Raw genomic sequence first — 10,645 nt, forward strand, 5'->3', positions numbered from 1 at the left:
AAGGAATGCACGGGGCATGATTCCATTCCGTAGATGTGGCACCACCCATCACCGCCGCTGCCGCCATCACCATCACCATCATTAGACACCCATTAGAGGCAACGGGAGGGACATGACGTAGATTACGTGGCACGGGTGGTTTCATGGGGGAAGCATTTCTCCCAAATTATTGGCCCACTCAGCCACATTCCTTGGTGACGGGATCACCTAAAACTCCTCTGGGATAGCTCGATGATCCATCTCTATTTCCTTCCGCTCTCGTTGTTCCCAAACACCACACGACCTGCGATTCTCTACGCAGCTCCTTCTCTCTACCATTCATCATCGACTGTCGGCGGAGGACTCGACCGGAGCGCCATGGGGGCCGTGGCGGCGCATTTATCCCAGGCAGCCTTTCGATAACACTCACCGGCTCATTGAAACACTTGCGCCCTGCTTCTCCCGCCCGCGACCACCAGCACCACCCATTGATCGGAACGCCATTTTGAAGGGCCTTCGGTGATCATCGCAAACATGAGTTTCCTCCACAGGAGAAGCAGGTCTGCGTCGGCCTCTGTAAGTAATCACTTTTCGGCGCCCCATTCTGCCCGCGCAGCTGTCAAGTGCTGACATTTGCTCGCTCGTCCGTAGCGGCCCCAGACACCTGCTTCAGCCTCAGCGCACAAGGCAGCTACTCAGGCTTTCTTGAGTAGCCGATCCTCGCAAGCAAACCTGTCAGCTTCCGCTGCGGCCCAGGCCCTTCGAACTATGTCTCCGCCTCCCGTCCCGGTAGATCAGGTGCAGACTAAGCGCATGGTTCAAAGGCAAGCCTCTTCCGGTTCTCTTTCCAACTCAGCCCGGGGTCGAGGAAGAGGTGGTCTGCAACGGCAGAGCAGTTCCGGGTCTATGACTGAGAGGACATTCAGGACGCCGTCGCCGTCGCCGTCGCGCCCAGTATCACGATCAGAACCGCCGGCGCCGCCGATTCCGACCATTCCGCAACACTTTGCGCCCCCTGCGACCGCCCCAATCAAGAAGAAAAAGAAAAGAGCATCCAGCCAAGAAGCCCCTCCACCTCGCGACCTCTCACCCTCCTTAGTGCGACCGAACAATCGTGGCCAGAGTTTGGATAGATACGGATCGTCTCAGCCGCCGGCGCCGCCAGCGAGTGCTCCGAGGAACAGCTACGTCCCACAGAGCAATGACCTTGAACGTACTGACAGTCGGAATTCGGTCAATTTCTCTAGACCCTTGTCACCCCGATCTCCGTCACCTATGGCACAGCCCTCGGTTGCGCAATCGCCAGTACTCGCGAATGGCGATCGTATGAATGGCAATGCGAAACCAAGTGCCGTCGCTGCGGTTATCTCACCAGTGCAAGCTGCAAGCATCCAGCATGATCTGGCTCAAACCGCAAACCAGCCGGTCAAAAAGAAGAAAAAGAAGATAGCGGGCGGCACAGTCGAGGGCATTCATTTACAATCTGGGACGATGGCAAGCCACCCGGTCGTTACTCCATTCGAACCCGACCCAGAGCGCCAACAGCCATCCTTGTCAGAGGATCAGCCGCCTGGCAGGAGAACGAAGAAAAGAGCCGCGGTTTCCGGAGAAAATACGCATTTTTCTGTGGCCGAGAGTCCGAGATCAGACTCCGATTCGGATTCGAATGTTGAGCGGAAGAGAGAGAAAAGGACTCAAAGGGCGTCGGGTATTCTGCAAAAACAGCCATCTATTGTGCGAGAGGATTGGGAAGGGGAACAGCAGGAGCAGGGCACTCCTCCTCAAGACCGTCCATTGATGGATCCGCGGGCGCAAGACGGGCCAACCCTCACGCAAGACAAGCACCCTATAAATGCGGCAAATGTATCGAGGAAGATTGGGGAACCAGTTCCATTGCCGACGACAACGGACCGGCCGCGCTCCCCTGAGCAATCTGCATCCGCTGCACCTGCCGCAGAAGATTCGCCGGCAGTTTCCATGAACCACCTTCAAGCGTCCGGACCTCAGCCTACAAGGGGCACGTCTTTGAGCCCGTCGAGATCAACAAGATTCTCAGATAGACTATCTTCAGACCTTGCTGCTGGTCGGAAACACGAACCTCCCCCAAGATCGATCTCACCGGCCAAACCAGCACTCAAGCACTCTTCTCCCGCGCCATCAGCGGCCGACGGACAAGTTCGGGGTTCTAGTGTCACTCCGAGCGAGTCGTCTGATATATCCAGTGCGTCCTTTGATGGGCCTCCAAGACGAAAGAAGTCAGTGCGAGTGAGCTTCGATGCTCAACCAGAAATCGTCGGTACACCTGTCAATGATTCAAGCCCGGTCGGAAGCCCAGGCAAGGAAAGAAAAAGCTGGCTTGGGCTGGGAAAAAATAAGCCGCCCCTCAACACCATTCCCTCGAACGGCGACATGGAAGAGTTGATGAAGCCACGTCCTCAACTTCCATCCTTTGGCAGCGTTCGCGGGCAAAAGTTTAAAGACACGAACGACTCAAATACAGCTCAAACACCGAGGTCACCCGCCGAAACTCGCTCTCCCCTTACAGACGCTAAGATCCTGTCTCATTCAGGGTCGTCTTCTGAGGCGTCCAGCGCCCATATTGCTCACACAACAGGTGTGTCAAGCGACCACGCTGTGGGCGCATTATTAGCCCAAGAAGCCCAAACAGCCGCACGCCGGAATGCTCAAAGTCAGTCAAATGAGCCTCTTCCTCCAGAGGTAAGGTCCGTTGAGGGCGTGTTGTCATACTCAGACGAGGAAAGTGATGCATCTGAGGCTGACGCGACCATGAGCATCACACCGACACCAGCACCACGCGAGGTGTCGGTCCCTACGATGCAAAAGGCAACTCCGGCGTTGACCATCAATCAACAAGTAACAGCGCCTGTTCAGCCTGTCACTCCTCAGCGTGCGCAGACTGTCCAGCCGCCCCAGACAGAAGTTCCCGTTGTGGCTGTCTCGCCACCCACTCCCGGAGAGGAGCATGGGCCACGTGACCAATACCTTGTTGTGGTGCCCGGAGGCTTTCCAGTATCAGCGGAAAGTCTCGCTAAGCTCGATGAGTCCAACAGAGATCCACAAGGCCGAAAAGCAGCCGCAGAAGAGAGCGATGAAGACGTGTCGGATAATGACAGTATCTATAGTGATGCAGCAGAGGATCCTTCGGAGATGGAACGGATGGGCTTCGCTTCTATCGATGCCATCCTGGAAAGTCCCGTCGCTCCTCCACCGAGGCATGATATTCCTCCACCAGAAAGTCCGTTGGCGCATGTTCCAGCTCCTGTTGGAAGGCCCTTGCCGAGCGAGTCTTGGGAAGAGACACGGGCGCGGTGGAGTGGAATTGCGCATCAGACACGACAGGGACCATCTCAGGAGGTTACTGGAGTAGATAAACCAGTGCTGGCGGCGTCTGTTCCCATTGTGCAGTCGACACCGCAGGTTGCATCTGGGCAAATGTCTGAAAGAGCAAATCCGCCTAATGCGACGAGTGTCTACGATCAGGTATCGCAGCCCGCCCAGGCCTCACGCTCCGCACAATCACCGGCTTTGCAGCCTGCTGCGAAACAACCCAGGCGCAAGAAGAAAACACCTGCTGCTATCGCTGCCGCCGCTTCTGTGCCAGCTGCGTCTGCGGTTGCGCAGGGGCTACCGGATTCGCCTCTCCGGCAGAAGAATCAGAGTTCTCCCTATCCCGCTGTTGCCACACCGAGTCTTGGGCATACTGCCGCCGCGGCTGCACCGTTCCGGCACTCGATGAGAGCAAGCTCACCTCCAGAGGTCGAACCTGGCTTTCGGAGAACCATGCGCAACGAATCCCGCAAGTCTATGCCTGCCCCAGCCAGTGCGGTACCACAGCAACGAACTGCACCACCCGCAGTGATAACCCCGCCAAGCCAACCACGCGCCGCCTTGCAAAAGAAACATATACCTCTCGCCACAGCTGCTGCAGTGCAGGCACCTATCCCTTGGCCCAAGCCTGCACCACAACGCGTGACAAATGATAGTGACTCGGAAAGTTCATTCAGGAAGGCTCGTCGCAGTAAATCCACGTCGGGTGGCAAGTACACGATGCGTCGAAGCATGCGTGGTGCAGCTGATCCAACCTTGCGTGGTGACACTCGCAACGGCGCACGATCAGTCTCACCTGTCGGAAGGCGACCATTCTCTCCGCCAGATAGTTCTCGTCCCATGAGGACAACTCTAAGAGCTTCCATTGACAACACCCCAACCCTCCGTGGCTCGGCCGAAACCAGAAGAAGTTCCTCGATGCTTGGCCGCCAACAAAGAAGCAACCCTCCGCTTCCCACAGCCTTCAAGCAGAACAATAGGTCTCGTATCCTTGATTCGGACGACTCAGACGACGAGCCTCGCCCTAGTAAATTCCGCTCGCGGTTTGACGACGACAGCGACGACGAGGTAGAGGTTCCGCAATTCGCTCCGGTACGTGGTATTCCTCGGAGGAACAATGATGACGAATCGACCGACTTGGATGATAGCTCAGAGGAGGATCAGCCTACGCCGGCAGCTAAAACTCCACCCAAACTCCAGGTCCCTCAAGGCCATGGATCCGCGCCTGCCAGCAGTACCGAAGCTTTATCGCCCAATAGTGAGAAAAAGCGCGGATTGCTTGGATTATTCCGCAGCAAGAAGCCCAAGGATGAGGCCCTCTCGCCAGTCGCTGAATCCCCGCAAGCCTCGACCCTGCCGAAAACACCCACGGACACAAGCAAACCGTCAAGACTGGGTTTCTCCTCTGCTGCGGAGCGTGACAGGATGATCGAGCAGACCAGGGCTAAGCTGGAAGCCGCAAAAGAACAAGAACACCCGGGTGGCCATCAGCACGGACATGCTAAACTACAACGGCGTCATATGCCAGAGCGGGTCATGAGCGACTCCTGGCCTTTACCGTCGACCTTGGCCGATGAAAAGCCTCGGCCTACCACCGCCGATGGACCGCCAACGCGAAATGGCACGACGAGGCTGAACCAAGGAAGCATGCGCAATACGAGCCAGTCCGGGGAGGCGATTGGACGCAGTGGGAAGAAGAAAAAGTTTCCTATGTTGCGCAAAGTCTTCGGACTTACAGACTAACAGATTTCCCTTTCTGACTGACGTTTCACCTGAGCCAAATGATACCATTCTGGGTTTCATTCACTTCGTCTTTTGTATTGAAATCTACACATGACATGCACGAATAGTCGCAAGGGGCGGTGGGAAAGATGAGCTCAGATAACTCAGACGGCCATCTGGGTGCTCAGAAAGCTGGAACTACAGTACATAAATATACCAATAATTGTTAATTCTCGAGACAAGCAACGAAGTCACGCTATTACCCGCCAGCGCTGCGCCGTGCCAGCTAGAGGGCCACCAGTGCCAAGCTATGCTGACTTCATCCTGGGTAAGAATCAGATGCGGGATACTGAATTGGCTTCTCCCACGCCGTGCCCGCAACGAGCCGGTGGTCAATAGTGGCAAAACTTTGCCGAGATGCTGCATGGAGCAAACGGGTGGCGGGTCATGTGTCGAGACAGACTTAACAAAGCTCAGCCGCTTAGTCACTGATCCTGGTTGAGGTAAGCTTTTCATGATGCGTGATTCGGTGGAGGGAGCTGCTCAATGCATATGCTGAGGGGAGGCAGCTCGTGGCACGGCCTCCTCGGAAACGCGTCAGTGTTAGCGAGTTGTGGTGGCATGAGCAGGCGGGAAGAGGATCATCACAGAGCAGGGTAGGACACGCTTGGATGATAGCAGTCGAAACACCACCCGGTGAGGGAGGCGATAGAGAGGTTCAAAGTGAACGAAAACCGCGCAATTACGTTGGGGTGGTGCCCATTCAACCAACCCAAAGCGCAAAGCAAAACAGACTCCGGGGCCATCAGAGCCAACAGAGCCAACAGAGGCCAATGCTCATTTATCCGTGAGGGTCCCGTCGAGGGGTCACGGCGTGCCCCACCTAATCGTCACAAGCTGCGGGCTTTGAAACTGATGCGAAGCCCAAGTTGCATGATAAAAGCATTCCGACCTCGTAATCCAGAAATTTTTACCCAAGTCGACCGAACCTCTGAATTCCAGACTTATACACACTCTACCCTAAAGCCTATCTGAATCCGCAATCATGACTTCATCTCTTGAGCAGCTCAAGGCCACTGGCACTGTATGCTTTTGACCCCGCCGGACCCGGCGTTTCAATGGCTTTGTAGACTGACCGAGCTCGACAGACAGTTGTCTGCGACTCTGGTGACTTCCACAGTGAGTTCAGCTCTTCGTCGACATGGTATCATTGCTGATATGCCGCAGCGATCGAGAAGTACAAGCCCCAAGACGCCACCACCAACCCCTCCCTTATCCTCGCCGCCTCCAAGAAACCCGAATATGCCAAGTTGATTGATCCTGCGGTTGAGTACGGAAAGAAACATGTACGTTGGGCAGCATTTCTGCCAGGTTGGGAATTTACTGAGTCTATTGCACCAGGGCAAGGACATCGACGAACAGGTTGACGCCACACTCGACAGACTACTGGTCGAGTTCGGCAAAGAAATCTTGCAGATTGTCCCCGGTAAAGTGTCGACCGAAGTGGACGCTCGATTCTCTTTCGACACCCAGAAGTCGGTGGAGAAGGCTCGCCATATCATTGAGGTATTTTAGCCGTTTCTGATACCACCCGAGCCGCATTAACGAGGCACAGCTCTACAAATCAGTCGGCATCGACAAGTCCCGCGTTTTGATCAAGATTGCCTCGACCTGGGAAGGTATCAAGGCCGCGGAGATCCTGCAGAAGGAAGGCATTAACTGCAACTTGACTCTCATGTTCTCCCTGGTGCAAGCCATCGCTGCCGCCGAAGCCGGTGCCTTCCTGATTTCCCCCTTTGTCGGCCGAATCCTCGATTGGTACAAGGCCGCGATGAAGAAGGATTTCCCGGCCCACGAAGACCCCGGTGTCAAGAGTGTGCAGTCCATCTTCAACTACTACAAGAAATACGGCTACAAGACCATCGTCATGGGTGCTTCGTTCAGAAACGTGGGCGAGATCACGGAGCTTGCTGGCTGTGACTACTTGACCATCTCTCCCAACTTGCTCGAGGATCTCTACAACTCACAGGACAAGGTGCCGCAGAAGTTGAAGGCCGAAGATGCTCATAGCCTGGATATCCCCAGGCGCAGCTACATCAACGACGAGCCGACGTTCCGCTTCGACTTCAACGAAGAGCAAATGGCCGTCGAGAAGCTCCGAGAGGGTATCAGCAAATTTGCTGCGGATGCCGTCACGCTGAAGGGCATCCTCCGGGAGAAGATCGAGAAGGCTTGAACGGAGCGCAACCAGTCATGAACGATACTGACTGGGTTCCGTTGGTGGGCAGTGTCTGGCAGCCAATTCGTCTGGTTGAATGCTAGGATTTAGATAGAGGTTGCGGTGATTCCACGACGGAAGATCCGCGATCAGGTACAGATTGACAGTCGTTGTCATCACGTTAGCCAATAATCAAAATATGAATCCAGAAGAAGAGACCGGAATGATATGTGGCATCATCGGCAGCAATCTCAATCAACTGTGGCTGAAAGCGTCTTCCGGACATTCTCGGCCGAGAGGCGACAACGTCACTTTCCAACTTCCAAGCACCACCAGTTCTCGAACCTGACACCATAACACAGGCTCCCCTGAGGTGAACCAGCGTCGATTCCAGTCTGTATTTGACTCTATACTGCGTCGAATATAGCCGGCTCAATGGTTTCCGGCGCGCCCTCCCGCCGGTGACAGCGCCGTGTCTGCTGTGCCCGCTGACAACAAACTCAGCCGTCAACCGGCACCATCCTCGCGATGAAGTCGATGCGCCCAGGTGAAGCCAACAAGCGAGGCAATGTTGTCACGGCACGAATAGTCCCGCTGCTACTGCTCGGCATCATAGGCTACTCGTCTTGGGTGGTCACGGATCGAATCTGTCTCAAGTACCTGATTAACCCACCCGACTCGTTGTCCTCCCGCGGCGACACCGGCGCGGCCGTCGCGGTCCTAGTCATCTTCTACGTCCTCCTCCTCATCACACTGGCATGCTTCGGCCGCCTCATCGGTACCATCCTCACGAGGCCGGGCCTCGTCCCGCGCGGCGAACAATACTGGATCGAGAAGGAAAGGAAGCGCCGCGACGAGAGAAGAATAACTCCATCCGGCAAGGAAGAAGCCCTGGGCTATACTCCTACCGATGGAGAAGGATCGGGCTTCACGCCGCGCAAATACCGTCGGAAGCAGGACCGAGAGGCCCAAGGCTTCCGCGCGCACGAGTTCTGGCAGAAAGATGTCTTCGTGTGTGGATGGGACGGCCGCCCGCCCTTCTGCTCGACGTGCTACAACTACAAGCCCGACCGGGCGCACCACTGCCGCGAACTCGGCCGCTGTGTGTTGAAGATGGACCATTTCTGCCCCTGGGTAGGAGGCATCATCTCGGAGACGTCGTTCAAGTTCTTCATCCAGTTTACCGGCTGGGCGGCCTTGTTCTGTCTGCACACGCTTGTCGTGATGGCTTATTACTTCGCGAGGCGGCGCGGTGAGGAACCGGGCTTCCTCAATGTGCATTGGCTCCTGACGCTCATCTTTGCGGGATTGTTCTTCATCTTCACGGCCGGCATGTGCGGGTCGAGTCTGCAGTTCGCGGTCCTGAACTCGACGACCATCGAGAACTTCACGCGCAAGACCAAGATCTGGTATCTCGCCATCTATCTGCCGCCTCGGGCGCTGGAGAGGTACCATACCTCGGGCCACTCGGATCTCAGACTGATCAGCTACCCGCGTCCACCGGAGGAGCGGTTCGAGATCCTGCAGCGCCACGGCGCCACGTTGTCCAACGACAGTGACCAGGCCTTTACTCGGCAGGGATATGATGGGCCTGCCTCGCCACAGAGGACGTACCATCCCGACGTGTCCACAGCACCACCACAACCACCACCATCGCCATCAGCAGTCCCACCGCATCAAGGTGGAAATGCGACCACAACAACCTCACCGGCTAATTCATCCTCATCCCCATCACAACCAAATCCTAATCCCAGTTCAAACTCAAACTCCCCCTCCCACCACGGCACCAATATGCCGTCATCACATTCCTCCTCGCCGCGCACCCGCGAACTTCGTACCTTTGCCATCCTCGAATCCCCGCCCGGAGCCAACCCCTTCGACATCGGCCCAGCCGGCAACTTCAAAGAAGTAATGGGACATACGCTGCTCGACTGGCTCTTTCCACTCAAGCCAAGTCCGCTGGTCGACCACTCCGACCCGCTGAGCATGTACAAGCTCGGCCCAGCCGCGCGGAGGATGAAGAGCAAGGCCGGGATTCTCGGGATCGAAGAAGGACGTGAAGGAGAACATGGAACCATGATTGTGAACGAACGTGACGCGACAGGGGAGGTCACGCGTGAGAAGCAGAGTCGGAGTCGGTCAAGGCGTCGAAGTCGAAGTCGAAGCCGAAGCCCTAGTACCCGTACTCATACCCGTAGACGAGAAGGCGAGTCCAAAAGCCGGGCTGAGAAGATAGGGACGCGGAAAAAGAAGCGGAAGCGACGAAGTACAGGTAGACATCCCTCGTTAGACGCTCGTAGTTAGTGCGGACGAGGAAAGGAGTCGCCAATTAATTAAGGCGTGAGGCGTGATGCGAGTAATGGTAACTTCTAATTGTACTTCTACTTCTGCTCGTTTTTCAACTTTTTCTACTAATTAGTTCTGGTTTTAGCGCGGGTTCTGTACTAGATAGCGTCAGGAGTCGGGAGTTGGGCACTGTACTGAGTAGGCAGATGGATGGATGTCTTGATGCCTGAATCGGAATCGGAATCGGAATCGCAATGGGAATGCTCTGGGCGATCCAGGTCCCCCGTACTCCGTACTCCGTACTCCGTACTCACTCTGTAATTCCATGGACATATTGAAGAATAGAGCGTGTTGTATGTTGGACGTTTTTTCATCGAATATGCCTGATGCCTGCATGGCTTTCTCATTTTCTCATACCCACGCACTAGCACTACGACGTAGGTAGGTACATATGTACCTAGGTTGGTAAGTAGGGTATCGGAGGTCCACGCGAACGAGCCTGCTCTTCTGGGAGTCGAACAAACGTATCGTGCTGCCCGTACCACTCGCTGGTGGCGCGGCTCGTGCGAGGGTAGGGTAGGGAGAGGCGACGGATCTTCCGATCGTCAAGCTGTGGTGTGGAAATTCTTCTTCAAGCCTGCGAAGATGAGGAGTGAAGGCGTCAGGGGTGGCATGTATGAGCAATATACAGACGGTGGAGGATGAGACTGGAACCCATCGTGGACTGGAGGGAGAATGTTCGTTAATTGCCATGAATGAAAGAGTGTGAATTCTACGTGACTCGAGTCATCTATCTAATACAAACGACAGTGTTGAATGAAATGAGAAAAATAAGTAGACTCGTCTGGTCATGGCCACGTGCAACGGTCGACCATGCTCAGGTTTCCGTTCCAGGGTGGCTGTCAGGTTGTGTCAATGAATGATGAGTTGTTCGTAACTCGTGCTGGTATTCGAGTGATGGTAAGATGCCCTGTCGTCTCAGAGCCATGGTAGTTCTTCCTGTTGTCCTGTTGTCCTGTTGTCCTGTTGTCCTGTTGTCCTGTTGTCCTGTTGTCCTGTTGTCCTGTTGTCCTGTTGTCCTGTTGTCCTGTT

At 55.4% G+C, this 10,645-nt stretch overlaps 3 protein-coding genes across 3 annotated transcripts; all 3 read left to right on the forward strand.

The window, feature by feature from the left end:
* Positions 1 to 747: 747 nt before the first annotated feature.
* Positions 748 to 5,070, forward strand: G647_05650 (uncharacterized protein; the record flags this gene model as incomplete). The annotated part of the gene is made up of 1 exon (XM_008729976.1): positions 748 to 5,070. One exon carries the CDS (start codon positions 748 to 750, stop codon positions 5,068 to 5,070), a length of 4,323 nt encoding a protein of 1,440 aa, XP_008728198.1.
* Positions 5,071 to 6,094: 1,024 nt separating this feature from the next.
* On the forward strand, positions 6,095 to 7,285 carry G647_05651 (transaldolase; the record flags this gene model as incomplete). Its single annotated transcript, XM_008729977.1, has 5 exons — positions 6,095 to 6,133; positions 6,198 to 6,228; positions 6,277 to 6,395; positions 6,451 to 6,615; positions 6,665 to 7,285. The coding sequence occupies 5 exons, from the start codon at positions 6,095 to 6,097 to the stop codon at positions 7,283 to 7,285; spliced, it is 975 nt and encodes a 324-aa protein (XP_008728199.1).
* A 510-nt stretch (positions 7,286 to 7,795) lies between these two features.
* Positions 7,796 to 9,503, forward strand: G647_05652 (uncharacterized protein; the record flags this gene model as incomplete). The annotated part of the gene is made up of 2 exons (XM_008729978.1): positions 7,796 to 9,383; positions 9,466 to 9,503. The coding sequence occupies 2 exons, from the start codon at positions 7,796 to 7,798 to the stop codon at positions 9,501 to 9,503; spliced, it is 1,626 nt and encodes a 541-aa protein (XP_008728200.1).
* Positions 9,504 to 10,645: the final 1,142 nt, after the last annotated feature.

The sequence above is a fragment of the Cladophialophora carrionii genome, assembly GCF_000365165.1.
Source record: "Cladophialophora carrionii CBS 160.54 unplaced genomic scaffold supercont1.4, whole genome shotgun sequence".
NCBI classification, from domain to species: domain Eukaryota; kingdom Fungi; phylum Ascomycota; class Eurotiomycetes; order Chaetothyriales; family Herpotrichiellaceae; genus Cladophialophora; species Cladophialophora carrionii.